Source organism: Salvelinus alpinus, chromosome 3 (assembly GCF_045679555.1).
Source record: "Salvelinus alpinus chromosome 3, SLU_Salpinus.1, whole genome shotgun sequence".
In the NCBI taxonomy this organism is placed as follows: domain Eukaryota; kingdom Metazoa; phylum Chordata; class Actinopteri; order Salmoniformes; family Salmonidae; genus Salvelinus; species Salvelinus alpinus.
In genome coordinates, this window is record NC_092088.1 from 61643674 (window position 1) to 61659140 (window position 15467).

The window sequence follows — 15467 nt, forward strand, 5'->3', positions numbered from 1 at the left end:
GGTGGATCAGCTAACAGTCCAATATGCTCTAGATAGCTAGCAGGCCGCGGTTAGCAGAATGGGCCTTCAGGGGACGTCGCACCTGAGGGACCTGTTGGGAACCTCGTGCAGATTATGTCGGTATTCCAGTCGTGAAGGATCGGCGGGGTTCCGTGCCCCGTATCGGCAGTAGAAGGGGCCCGGATATTGTAGCCGAGGAGTGGGCTTCAGGAGTGGCCCAGGATGGGTCTAGCATGGGCTTGCTCCTGGCTAGTTGGTGCTTGCTCCGGGACGGAAACGTTAGCCAGGAGTAGTCAACCCGGGTTGCAGTTAGCTAGCTGCCATGATCCAGATGAAAAGGTTCAGAGTTTGCGGTAGGAATCCGGGGATATGGAGAGAAAAATAGGTTCGGTATGCTCTGGCTTGAAACGCGTTGTACGAACTGGCGAGAACTTTCCGAGCTAAAGGTTAGCTGATGACCGCTAGCAGTGGTTAGCTGACTGATAGCTGGTAGCTAGTTAGCTAGCTAGCTTCAGTTGAGGTATTCTAGTTCGGAGGTAAATAGAAATACTTTTGGGAAAAAAACAGATCCCCACCACATTGAGTGAGGCGGGTTGCAGGAGAGTATTTTGAAGTTGAGGTTTAGGAAAAATATTAAAAGAATGCGAAAAAGAAGATATAAAAGATATATGGGACGAGACAAGACAAAGACGTCTGACTGCTACGCCATCTTGTGTAAAGTGGTCAAAAGAAATGTAACTAGTTATGCTAGACATTTTATAGACAAATTGATAAGTATCGTATCATTTCTCAATGTCTGTGCATGCTTTTCTCCTCCGAGGAAACCACAGTTGTTTCAAAGGATTTCTAAACTCTTCTGTGGTAGGATACACCTTAGAATCCTGAGGAGGCAATCGAGGAGAGGAGCAAACTCCTTCGGTCACCTATTAACAAATTTACACCCTCCTACATATAGCGACCACTTATCGGAGGAAAGGAGAACAGAGGAGTCGAGGAGAGGACAGACTTTTATCCAACTGAGAAAGTGCAGATTAGACACACATGCAGAGAGACACTGTTTGTCTGTTGATGGTTGGCCGTGATCTGATTTGTCTTTTGGTTGTTCTACAGTAAATGTGGAACTCTTCCTCCAGAAAGCTGCTTCTTCAGCCTCATCTGCAGCACTGGATCCTTCATGGGTGAGTCTATACTCTTCACTCACATACACTCATACATCATATGCACGTGTCGTTCCCTGTGTGTGTTGGAGTTTGAGTAACAGCTCCAGTCAATGATTCCCGGCTGTGGCTGAGCCCACCCCATGGATACACAGCACTGGGCATGCCTGTGTGTGTGTGCGGGTGTGTATGTTATCCACTATGTCTGGGTGGGCCTGGCGGGCAGCAGGACACATGCCAAGCATAAGAGAGCTATCCCAGCTCTGCATGGGGTGTGTGTGTGTATGCCTGCGAATGTCTATGGCTGTTTGTGTGTGTGTTCATAGTTATACAACGGGTGGGTCTAATCCTGAATGCTGATTGGTTAAAAGCACATTCCAGCCGGTGTCTTTTCCACAAGTTACCACCGGCTAAATCTATGACGTTAAAATGCATATTTACTCTGTTCCATCTGACTGCGCAATCCACTGTCTCATCAGCCCAGGCAGGGAAGTTATGAATTTGATCTCCACTATAAAAAGCATTTAGACATTATCTCACATTTCTTTTAGACTAACATTTCGTTTTCAACAGCGGAGATTTGTATGATCCTCGCTGTCTGTCTCTCTGACTTGTTTCAATATTCAAATTCGATCTCCAACTATTCCATAGTAATGAATGTGTAGGTCGAAATCATGAATCAGCTGGCATCATTTTATTGGTATATACAAAGAAATGTTAGTTGAAAAATAGTGAAACGAAATGAAGTGCAGCTAGTTTCCAGCTTCAGTTTGAAGTGATTGTGTTATCTGTGTTGTTGGCTAGCTCCTCTGAACAAGTGTCCTAATGAGAGAGCACATTTTCTTTGCCAGGCGAAATTGTGCTTCATTAGCTCATTGTTATTAAGTATCCAAATAAATGTCACTACTAAACAACTTAAACAAATGCAGCTACTGTTGTTATTCTGTCTGCACTGTTTGACGTGACTGTAAATTCGCCGTAGTTGGCTAGCTGGCAAGCAAGGGATAAGAACGCTGACAGCCAGTATGGCAATGGGACATTTAGAACGAGCACTGGGTCGCGTCCATTGATACAGAACAAATAGACTGAATGACTGGGTTGCGTCTCTGGCAACCGAACCAATAGAATGAACGACCAGACGGCTTGGGTAGCAACTCTGGATTTGTTTCGGGACTATATCTTGTGGAAGGATGAAATAGTATGAATAAATTCATATCAATAACGTTTTTTTACGAAAATTGTCAATCATTATTTAAGTATGTTGGTAACCCGTTGTATAAAAGTGATAATGTTCTCGAAGCCGGTGTTTGGAGGATATATTGGCACGGTTTGGTGGGCATCGACTTCATCTCGGGCCTAACAACACCTGTGCCAATCTCCTCCAAACACCGGCTTCTTGGGCATTATCACTTAATTGTGTGTGTGTGTGTGTGTTTCCGTGTCCCTACCCTACTATCACGGGAGAGGAGAACTGATGAGCACTGCTATTTAAGGTCTGCTGGCTGGCTGTAGCAGCTTTAACATTACATCTTTGAGTGCAGGTCTGTGACCCAAATGACAACCTATTCCCTACATAGTGCACTAATACTATATAGGGAATAGCCATTTGGGATGTAGCCCAGGACATTTCTCATTCCCGGAGCCTCGATAAGAGCTCTCCTTGACTTAACTTCACTGACCTCACAGAGAACACAGATAGCCAATCACGCCATATTGGATAGAAAACAGGGAGAGGGAGCTTTAGATGGTCGGTATAAATTGAAGAAACATTGCTTTTGTTTAGATAAAAGCATCTGGGAAATGCTTCTTTAGAGTATATAGAAGCAGATGCCTTAGCTCATTAGTTTATGGTTCTGGTGAAATTTGAGAAACACTTTTGGCATGTCATCTTCAGGGTTACTACAATCTGACCAGCACTGCAATGGTCATCCATGTTATGGTTATGACCACTCTGAGTTTCTGTATGGCCTTGAGTTCTGCTAGGGAGACACACATTTGTGGGTGTGTGTGTATATGTGGTGGGGGGGGTGAACAGCTGCCAGCTCTCTGTCCATAGCAGTCCAGTGTGAACCATCTGACACCCAGCAGTGAAAGTCTCTGTGTTGGTCTGGAGCTCTTACTCAACCACGACCCCTGAGCTAGGGTCGTGCTCTGTCAGAGCTCTACACTCTCTGTGTGTGTCTGTGTGCACATGTGTATGTGGGCATTCGCCTGGACATTTTAAAACAACGTTGAGTATAGATGACTTAGCTTAGCGTAGCCTTTTAAGCCTTTTAACAGTTAACAGGTAACAGTTAACATATTCTTCTTACACACACACACACACACACACACACACACACACACACACACACACACACACACACACACACACACACACACACACACACACACACACACACACACACACACAAATACACTCCACTGGGTCCCTGAGGTCTGGCTGAAACAATAGGATGTTATTATAGTTGGCTAGTGGTGAGCTGAAGACGTGTAGGACTGTGCATAGAACAAGGGCTCAGGGATGGATCACACCCTCTGGTTCAGTCAGTAAACTGACTCCGCAGCAGTCACTATCAGAGTCATACCATACTCTGGTCCATAGGAGTCTGTCTCACACCTCAGGGCCTTGAGTTAGGCTACACACAGTGCTGCTGTTTTTCTGTTCTCCCTGAACCTTAGATCTTATTTATACACCAATGTTACTGATTGAGGATTTTTTGGGACGAAATCAGTGGCTGGTTAAAAGTTCAGGATGAAAACCAACATGCACTGTGACCCTTGAGGATTGGAGATATCTGATGTAGGAACTAGGGATAAAGGGCAAGAGGTTGACATTGAGAAATGGAGCTTAAATGTGTAATATGTCACTTTTGTGGCTACCCAACCAAATTCACATAGAAATGTGTAATTCTCATTGAAAGCAAGTCTAACTTTTTAGGGATAGGGGGCAGCATTTTCACTTTGGATGAATCGTGTGCCCATAGTGAACTGCCTCCTACTCTGTCCCAGATGCTAATATATGCATATTATTATTACTATTGGATAGAAAACACTCTGAAGTTTCTAAAACTGTTTGAATTATGTCTGTGAGTATAACAGAACTCATATGGCAGGCAAACTTCCAAACAGGAAGTGGAAATTCTGGGGCTGGTTGATGTTAACTTCTACCGAGTCAGAAACCCGGATCCGGGAGCACCCCCCACCCCCCACCAGTAAAAAAGCTGAATAGCATAGCTAGCATAGCGTCACAAGTAAATAGTAGCATCTAAATATCATTCAATCACAAGTCCAAGATACCAGATGAAAGATCCACTTCTTGTGAATCCAGCAATCATTTCTGATTTTTAAAATGTTTTACAGGGAAGACACAATATGTAAATCTATTAGCTAACCACGTTAGCAAAAGACACCATTTTTCTTTGTCCACCATTTTTTCTCTCCACCAGTAGCTATCACCAATTCGGCCAAATAAAGATATTGATAGCCACTAACCAAGAAAAAACCTCATCAGATGACAGTCTGATAACATATTTATTGTATAGGATAGTTTTTGTTAGAAAAATGTGCATATTTCAGGTAGAAATCATAGTTTACAATTGCACCCACCATCACAACTCGACTAGAATAAATACAGAGAGTAACGTGTATTACCAATTTACTCATCATAAAACATTTCATAAAAATAGACAAAGCATAGCAATGGAAAGACACAGATCTTGTGAATTCAGACAATATTTCAGATTTTCTAAGCGTTTTACAGCGAAAACACAATAAATCGTTATATTAGCATACCACATGTGCAAACGTTACCCCAGCATGAATCCAAGGCAAGGGGAGCGATAACGTTATGATCACCAAAATATATTAATTTTTTCACTAACCTTCTCAGAATTCTTCCGATGACACTCCTGTAACATCATATTGCAACATACATATAGAGTTTGTTCGAAAATGTGCATATTTAGCCACAAAAAAACGTGGTTATACAATGAGAATAGTAGCAAAACTGGCCTGAAAATGTCGGGCGCTATATTTGAGAGTGATCTAGTCTAATCGATAGCTAATCATAAACTTGACAAAAAAATACAGGGTTGACAGGAATCGAAAGACAAATTAGTTCTTAATGCAATCGCTGACTTACATTTCTAAAATTATCCTTACTGTGCAATACCGGGTCCGCCAAGCGAAGCTACACATAACAAAATGGCGATATATGCGTTTAAAATTTTTCAACAGAACAGCGATTTATCATCATAAATAGTTCTTACTGTGAGCTGTTCTTCCATCAGTATCTTGGGCAATGTATCCTTTCTTGGGTCTAATCTTCTTTTGGTCGAAAGATGTCCTCTTGTCCGTCGAAATGCCCACTAACGTTCGACCGGGACCCCGAAACGTGCCCGGCGCTTCAAATAGCATCACAAAGCAATGCCTCAAAATCGCACTAAACGGATATAAATTGCTATAAAACGGTTTAAATTAACTACCTTATGATGTTTTTAACACCTATAACGAGTGAAAACATGACCGGCGATATATAAGTGGCTAAACCAACGCTTGGAAAGAGAGAGAGTCCGACGTCCATCTTGCGTCAGGCGCAGCAGGAAAAGAACGGTACATCCGGTCTTTCGCGTTTTATACTGGCCCTGATTGCGCAATCGACTCCATTCAAATTGTCACCTCTTACTGACATCTAGAGGAAGGCATGGGCAGTGTTTGTATCCTCATAGGATTTACAGGGACTTTAAAACTGACCTGGGACCAGAGGCCAAAATTTCTGAAATCTCACTCCATATCAGGAAAAGTGCTGTAGAATGAGTTCTGTTTCACTCAGAGACATAATTCAAACGGCTATAGAAACTAGAGAGTGTTTTCTATCCAATAATAACTATAATATGCATATTGTACGAGCAAGAATTGAGTATGAGGCAGTTTAATTTGGAGACGATAAATGCTAACGTTGAAACAGCACCCCCTATATTGAGAAAAGGTTAAACTCATCGTCTATTCACATCCCAGTAAGATATGGATCTTACGCCTTCCACTAGATGTCAACAGTCAGTAGAACATGGAATGAAGCCTCTAGTGTGATGTGGGGCCGGATGGCAGCTATTTGAGTCAGTGGTCTGGCAGAATGCTAGTTCCTGGTCACGCGCACTAGTCATGATATGGCCATGCGTTCCATTACTCTAGACAAAAACGAATGCTCCGGTTGGAACGTTATTGGATATATATGATAACATCCTGAAGATTGATTCTCTACTTAATTTGACCAGTTTATTCGACTGGAATATAACTTTTTGAAGTTTTCGTCTGAGTTCGCCTGGACCGGCGCCAGCGTTTGGACATGTGAACTAAACGTGCTAGCAAAAGTAGCTAATTGGACACTAGTAATGGACATTATCGAACAAAACAACGATTTATTGTGGAACTAGGATTCCTGGCACTGCATTCTGATGAAAGATCATCAAAGGTAAGGGAATATTTATGATGTAATTTCGTATTTCTGTTGACTCCAACATGGCGGAGAAATGTTGTGTATTTCTGAGCGCCGTCTCAGATTATTGCATGGCATGCTTTTTCCGTAAAGTTTTTAAAACATCTGACAGCGGTTGCATTAAGAACAAGTGTATCTTTAATTATATGTAAAACATGTATCTTTCATCAAAGTTTATGATGAGTATTTCTGTTATTTGACGTGGCTCTCTGTAATTACTCCGGATATTTTGGAGGCATTTCTGAACATGGCGCCAATGTAAACCGAGATTTGTGGATATAAATAGGCACATTAACGAACAAAACATAAATGTTTTGTGTAACATGATGTCTTATGAGTGTCATCTGATGAAGATTATCAAAGGTTAGTGATTAATTTTATCTCTATTTCTGCTTTTGTGACTCTATCTTTGTCTGGGAAAAATGGCTGTGTGTTTTTTGGATTTGGTGGTGATCTAACATAAATATATGTTGTGTTTTCGCTGTAAAACATTTTAAAAATCAGACACAATGGGTAGATTAACAAGATGTTTCTCTTTCATTTGCTGTATTGGACTTGTTAATGTGTGAAAGTTACATATTTCCCAAAAATATTTTTGAATTTCGCGCGCTGCCTTTTCAGCGGAATGTTGTGGGTGTTCCGCTAGCGGAACCCCTGGGCTAGAAAGGCTAAGAAGCGGTAGATCTGTCCTATGTGCGCTATGCTTCCCGTTCTTAAGTTTCGTTTTTGTGTCATTTACTTTCGGTTTTGTACACCAGCCTCAAACAGCTGAAAATATAAGATTTTTGGTTATTGGAAAATATATTTGTGACCCACCACCTATGCAGGCATAATAGAAAATTGTATATCGTACACTGAATATTTTGGTTCACCTACTGGAGAGCTCTTCTTTGTCTACACCCATTCAGCATCGTTCACACCCTCTTAAGCCTTACACGGAACATAAACCGGCTTCGCGCGTGCACCATCGTGCACAAATGTATTTTGTCCCCCTACACCAAACGCGATCACGACACGCAGGTTAAAATATCAAAACAAACTCTGAACCAATGATATTAATTTGGGGACAGGTCGAAAAGCATTAAACATCTATGGCAATTTAGCTAGTTAGCTTGCACTTGCTAGCTAATTTGTCCCATTTAGCTAGCTTGCTGTTGCTAGCTAATTTGTCCTGGGATATAAACATTGAGTTGTTATTTTACCTGAAATGCACAAGGTCCTCTACTCCAACAATTAATCCACACATAAAACGGTCAACCGAATCGTTTCTAGTCCACATCTCCTCCTTCCAGGCTTTTTCATCTTTGAACTTATATGGTGATCTCATCTACACTTTGATAGTATTACCACGACAACCGGCAAAACAGTTTCTTTCAATCACCCACGTGGGTATAACCATTGAGGAGATGGCACGTGGGTACCTGCTTCTATAAACCAATGAGGAGATGGGAGAGGCAGGACTTGCAGCGCGATCTGCGTCAGAAATAGGAATTACTTCTATTTTAGCCCTTGGTAATGCAGACGCTGGTTGGCGCGCGCGAGCAGTGTGGGTGCAATAATTGAATAACATGGATTTCTACATTTATTTTGCAATGCTCGCGCACGCGACGTGTCCGGTCTGGTCAGCATGTTAGCCCCATTCATCTCTTTAAGGATTCACATGTGAGGGTATGTGCTAAACAGAGTGAATACATTAATGTAGTAAACAACCTAAGATTTCAAGACTAAAAGTGGTGAAAGTAGTAGCAAAATGTAGTAGTAAAAATACACTGTGTCTAGTCCTTGGCCTATATCCTTAATCTGACTTTGGTGCAGGTCATGTTGTTCTTCACATTACCGTCTTTGGTAAACATACACCATATCAAATTGAATCAAAGTTTATTTGTCACATGCACAACATGCAAAAGGTGTAAACGTTACAGTGAAATGGTTACTTGCATAGTGGAGTCTTTTGTTTAGACATGTTTAGCTTCATTGTTTAGCTAGTAAGCTAGCTAAATAATGAATCTTAATCCCAATGTATGATATCATTTACCATGCATGAATCTGCAGGTAGCTAAAGCTAACCAACTAGGTTCAATGTTAGCTAGCTAGTTAACATTAGGCTATAATTACCAATGCAAATGTTTTTTTAGATATTAATAATATTACGACACAGATCATACACGTAACGTTATCTAGTGAGCCAGCCAGCTAACAGTAAGCTTTAACTTGCAATGAAAATGACTTTCAGACAAAATTTGAAATGTATAATATCTGAAAAGTTTGCTACTCTTACCTGTATACATGGATGAATGCTTCTCCCTCTGTCTTGGATGCCATGGTTATCTTTAGTTTGAAGATGTAATCCAGAGTGTTTTCTCCATCTCCTTGGCTATCATACTTGAATTCCACTGATTTCAAAACTCGGTCCTCCAGAAAGTGGAGAGCAACACTTATGCAGATCTACAATGCAATATACAGTGGGGAGAACAAGTATTTGATACACTGCCGATTTTGCAGGTTTTCCTACTTACAAAGCATGTAGAGGTCTGTAATTTCTATCATAGGTACACTTCAACTGTGAGAGACGGAATCTAAAACAAAAATCCAGAAAATCACATTGTATGATTTTTAAGTAATTAATTTGCATTTTATTGCATGACATAAGTATTTGATACATCAGAAAAGCAGAACATAATATTTGGTAGAGAACCCTTTGTTTGCAATTACAGAGATCATACGTTTCCTGTAGTTCTTGACCAGGTTTGCACACACTGCAGCAGGGATTTTGGTCCACTCCTCCATACAGACCTTCTCCGGATGCTTCAGGTTTCGGGGCTGTCGCTGGGCAATACGGACTTTCAGCTTCCTCCAAAGATTTTCTATTGGGTTCAGGTCTGGAGACTGGCTAGGCCACTCCAGGACCTTGAGATGCTTCTTACGGAGCCACTCCTTAGTTGCCCTGGCTGTGTGTTTCGGGTCGTTGTCATGCTGGAAGACCCAGCCACGACCCATCTTCAATGCTCTTACTGAGGGAAGGAGGTTGTTGGCCAAGATCTCGCGATACATGGCCCCATCCATCCTCCCCTCAATACGGTGCAGTCGTCCTGTCCCCTTTGCAGAAAAGCATTCCCAAAGAATGATGTTTCCACATCCATGCTTCACGGTTGGGATGGTGTTCTTGGGGTTGTACTCATCCTTCTTCTTCCTCCAAACACGGCGAGTGGAGTTTAGACCAAAAAGCTCTATTTCTGTCTCATCAGACCACATGACCTTCTCCCATTCCTCCTCTGGATCATCCAGATGGTCATTGGCAAACTTCAGACGGGCCTGGACATGCGCTGGCTTGAGCAGGGGGACCTTGCGTGCGCTGCAGGATTTTAATCCATGACTGCGTAGTGTGTTACTAATGGTTTTCTTTGAGACTGTGGTCCCAGCTCTCTTCAGGTCATTGACCAGGTCCTGCCGTGTATTTCTGGGCTGATCCCTCACCTTCCTCATGATCATTGATGCCCCACGAGGTGAGATCTTGCATGGAGCCCCAGACCGAGGGGGATTGACCGTCATCTTGAACTTCCATTTTCTAATAATTGCGCCAACAGTTGTTGCCTTCTCACCAAGCTGCTTGCCTATTGTCCTGTAGCCCATCCCAGCCTTGTGCAGGTCTACAATTTTATCCCTGATGTCCTTACACAGCTCTCTGGTCTTGACCATTGTGGAGAGGTTGGAGTCTGTTTGATTGAGTGTGTGGACAGGTGTCTTTTATACAGGTAACGAGTTCAAACAGGTGCAGTTAATACAGGTAATGAGTGGAGAACAGGAGGGCTTCTTAAAGAAAAACTAACAGGTCTGTGAGAGCCAGAATTCTTACTGGTTGGTAGGTGATCAAATACTTATGTCATGCAATAAAATGCAAATTAATTACTTAAAAATCATACAATGTGATTTTCTGGATTTTTGTTTTAGATTCCGTCTTTCACATTTGAAGTGTACCTATGATAAAAATGACAGACCTCTACATGCTTTGTAAGTAGGAAAACCTGCAAAATCGGCAGTGTATCAAATACTTGTTCTCCCCACTGTATATATTTTTAAAGCCTCGTTAGACTGGATTAATGACCAGCTCAAATAGACAGAAGCGTGCTATATATGGCAGACCAATCCGAATGAATCTCTCGGCATGTCCAGCCCACTCATTATCTCAGCCAATTATGGCTAGCGGGAATGGCTAGCGTCTTTTTCTGTGGCTAAATCAACTAGACTTGTAATTTAACAATTTTATTCATATTTACAGATGGCATACAAGTTTGTTATTAAGGCACATGAAAGTTCACACGTTCCAGAAGGCATTTCTGCCCCAAAACTTATTTTGATAAAAAAAAAAAAGAAGGTTAAGTTCATGGCTCTCCTGCGAAGTAGTGACCCGCGACGGACAGTAGACCTAGTTTCCTGAAACAAGTCACATGTTGATAAAAAAAGGAAAAAACATTCAAATGCCACTCCTAAATGACTATTGTAGCTGGAAACGGCAGATTTTATTATGGAATTTCTACATAGGCGTACAGAAGCCCATTATCAGCAACCATCACTCCTGTGTTCCAATGGCACGTTGTGTTAGCTAATCCAAGTTTATCATTTTAAAAGGCTAATTGATCATTAGAAAACCATTTTGCAATTATGTTAGCACAGCTGAAAACTGTTGTCCTGATTAAAGAAGTAATACAACTGGTCTTCTTTAGACTAGTTGAGTATCTGGAGCATCAGCATTTGTGGGTTCGGTTACAGGCTCAAATTGGCCAGAAACTAAGAACTTTCTTCTGAAACGTTATTCTTGTTCTGAGAAATGAAGGCTGTTCAATGTGAGAAATTTCCAAGAAACTGAAGATCTGGTACAACACTGTGAACTACTCCTTCACAGAACAATGCAAACTGTATCTCACCAGAATAGAAAGAGGAGTGGGAGGCCCCGGTGCACAACTGAGCAAGAGGACAAGTACATTAGAGTGTCTAGTTTGAGAAACAGACACCTCACAAGTCCTCAACTGGCAGCTTCATTTAATAGTACCCGCAAAACATCAGTCTCAACGTCAACAGTGAAGAGGCGACTCCGGGAAGCTGGCCTTCTAGGCAGAGTTCCTCTGTCCAGTGTCTGTTATTTTGCCCATCTTAATCTTTTATTTTGATTGGCCAGTCTGAGATATGGCTTTTTCTTTGCAACTCTGCCTAGAAGGCCAGCATCCCGGAGTCGCCTCTTCACCGTTGACGTTGAGACTCCCTCTGCAACTGGATCCTAGACTTCTTGACAGGCTGTCCCCTGGTGGTAAGGGTTGGTAACAACACATCCGCCAAGCTGATCCTCAACACGTGGGCCCCTCAGGGGTGCGTGCTCAGTCGCCTTCTGTACTCCCTGTTCACTCATGACTGCACGGCCCGGCCCGGGCACAACTCCAACACCATCATTAAGTCTGCTGATGATACAACAGTGATAGGCCTGATCACCGACGATGAGACAGCTTATATGGAGGAGGTCAGAGACCTGACAGTGTGGTACAACCTCCCCCCCAACGTGATCAAGACAAAGGAGATGATTGTGGACTACAGGAAAAGGAGGACTGAGCACGCCCCCATTCTAATTGAAGGGGCTGTAGTGGAGCAGGTTGAGAGCTTCGAGACAGTTGTGAAGAGGGCACAACAAAATCTTTTCCCCCTCAGGAGACTGAAAAGATTTGGCATGGGTCCTCAAATCCTCAAAAGGTTTTACAGCTGCACCATCGAGAGCATCCTGACGGTTGCATCACTGCCTGGTATGGCAACTGCTCGGCCTCCGACCTCAAGGCACGACAGAGGGTAGTGCGTACGGCCCAGTACATCACCGGGGCCAAGCTTCCTGCAATCCAGGACCTCTATACCAGGCGGTGTCAGAGGAAGGCCCCAAAAATTGTCAAAGACTTTAGCCCCCCTAGTCATAGACGGTTCTCTCTGCTACCGTACGGCAAGCGGTACTAGAGCGCCAAGTCTAGGTCCAAGAGGCTTCTAAACAGCTTCTACCCCTAAGCCATAATACTCCTGAACATCTAATCAAATGGCTATCCAGACTATTTGCACCCCTCCAACGCTGCTGCTACTCTCTTATCATCTATGCATAGCCACTTTAATAACCCTACCTGCATGTACATAATTACCTCAACTACCTCGACACCAGTGCCCCCGCACATTGGCACATTGACCCTGAACCGGTACCCTTGCATATAGCACCGCTCTTGTTATTTACTGCTGCTGTTTAATTATTTGTTTTTCTTATCTCTTACTTTAAAAAAAAAAAGTATTTTCTTAAAACTGCATTGTTGGTTAATGGCTTGTAAGTAAGCATTTCACTGTTGTATTCGGCGCATGTGACATACGATTTGATTTGTGTATAGGTTGATGAGGGAAAACATTAATTTAATCATTTTTAGAATAAGGCAGTAACGTAACAAAATTTGGAAAAAGTCAAGGGGTATGAATACTTTCCTGAATGCACTGTATACTTCCTTTTTTTTTTTACTGATACCGGGCTACCTTCAGACGAGTCTTGTGAGGCTAGTGGGCATCCTAGAGCAAAACATCAACATTTACGTGTTCGTGGGAGACTCGCCTTTCCATAGAGGGTCAAATTAGTGTTTTGCCCAAACTAACTCAAACTAGGGCTGGTCGATATGGCCTAAAAATCATATCTCAATGTTTTTCAAACTTTTGTGCTATTCACGATATATATCTAGATTTCTCTAAATAAGCTTTGTTACACAATTTAAGGTCAATACACTGCATGTGAAATTATACCTAGGCTAAATATAAGCCTTCCACAACAATAAGACAAAGTAATAATTTAATTATTTTGTCAAAATAGTTTAACCTGCTATTTTGCAAAAATCAATCAATCAATCATCAATCAAGTTTATTTTATATAGCCCTTCGTACATCAGCTAATATCTCGAAGTGCTGTACAGAAACCCAGCCTAAAACCCCAAACAGCAAGCAATGCAGGTGTAGAAGCACGGTGGCTAGGAAAAACTCCCTAGAAAGGCCAAAACCTAGGAAGAAACCTAGAGAGGAACCAGGCTATGAGGGGTGGCCAGTCCTCTTCTGGCTGTGCCGGGTGGAGATTATAACAGAACTATGCCAAGATGTTCAAAATATTCATAAGTGACAAGCATGGTCAAATAATAATCATGAATAATTTTCAGTTGGCTTTTCATAGCCGATCATTAAGAGTTGAAAATAGCAGGTCTGGGACAGGTGGCGGTTCCATAACCGCAGGCAGAACAGTTGAAACTGGAATAGCAGCAAGGCCAGGTGGACTGGGGACAGCAAGGAGTCATCATGCCCGGTAGTCCTGACGTATGGTCCTAGGGCTCAGGTCCTCCGAGAGAGAGAAAGAAAGAGAGAATTAGAGAGAGCCAAGATTTTCAAAATGTTCATAAATGACAAGCATGGTCAAATAATAATCAGGAATAAATATCAGTTGGCTTTTCATAGCCGATCATTAAGAGTTGAAAACAGCAGGTCTGGGACAGGTAGGGGTTCCATAACCGCAGGCAGAACAGCTGAAACTGGAATAGCAGCAAGGCCAGGCGGACTGGGGACAGCAAGGAGTCATCATGCCCGGTTTGCCGTGACGTATGGTCCTAGGGCTCAGGTCCTCCGAGAGAGAGAAAGAAAGAGAGAAGGAGAGAATTAGAGAGAGCCAAGATTTTCAAAATGTTCATAAATGACAAGCATGGTCAAATAATAATCAGGAATAAATATCAGTTGGCTTTTCATAGCCGATCATTAAGAGTTGAAAACAGCAGGTCTGGGACAGGTAGGGGTTCCATAACCGCAGGCAGAACAGCTGAAACTGGAATAGCAGCAAGGCCAGGCGGACTGGGGACAGCAAGGAGTCATCATGCCCGGTTTGCCGTGACGTATGGTCCTAGGGCTCAGGTTCTCCGAGAGAGCGAAAGAAAGAGAGAACGAGAGAATTAGAGAGAGCATACTTAAATTCACACAGGACACTGGATAAGACAGGAGAAGTACTCCAGGTATAACCAACTGACCCTAGCCCCCCGACACATAAACTACTGCAGCATAAATACTGGAGGCTGAGACAGGAGGGGTCAGGAGACACTGTGGCCCCATCAGAAGAAACCCCCGGACAGGGCCAAACAGGAAGGATATAACCCCACCCACTTTGCCAAAGCACAGCCCCCACACCACTAGAGGGATATCTTCAACCACCAACTTACAATCCTGAGACAAGGCCGAGTATAGCCCACAAAGATCTCCACCACAGCACAAACCAAGGGGGGGCGCCAACCCAGACAGGAAGATCACGTCAGTAACTCAACCCACTCAAGTGACGCACCCCTCCCAGGGACGGCATGAAAGAGCACCAGTAAGCCAGTGACTCAGCCCCTGTAATAGGGTTAGAGGCAGAGAATCCCAGTGGAGAGAGGGGAACCGGCCAGGCAGAGACAGCAAGGGCGGTTCACTGGTCTGGCTTTCAAGTCTGCCTATGAAAATTATATTTTTGTTACAAATTGTACCAGAACCATGCACAATGCACATTCACTAATAATTAACAACTTCTTATAGCAGGCGTTGTAGAAAATGAACACTAGTCTCATAAACAATCTCTCAAGCACAAGCCCACATGCTAGTGAGTAGCCAGCTAATCATTATATTTAAAGTCTAGCCAACTTGGATCTATTTGCTTGCGAACAAGGCAGAAAAGTTGAACTTTTATGAATATACCCTCATGTCCGGCTCCAACTGTTTGAACAACATAGCCTGTTCACTTTAAGATATTGAAA

General features: G+C 42.7%; 1 protein-coding gene across 1 annotated transcript in view; it reads left to right on the top strand.

The window, feature by feature from the left end:
- Positions 1-15467, top strand: part of LOC139571086 (transmembrane protein 150A-like) — a 105554-nt gene that overhangs the window by 51571 nt on the left and 38516 nt on the right. The window contains exon 5 of the mRNA XM_071393620.1: positions 1111-1178. Coding sequence (XP_071249721.1) covers positions 1111-1178 — 68 coding nt within the window. The remainder of the gene's footprint in view (positions 1-1110; positions 1179-15467) is intronic.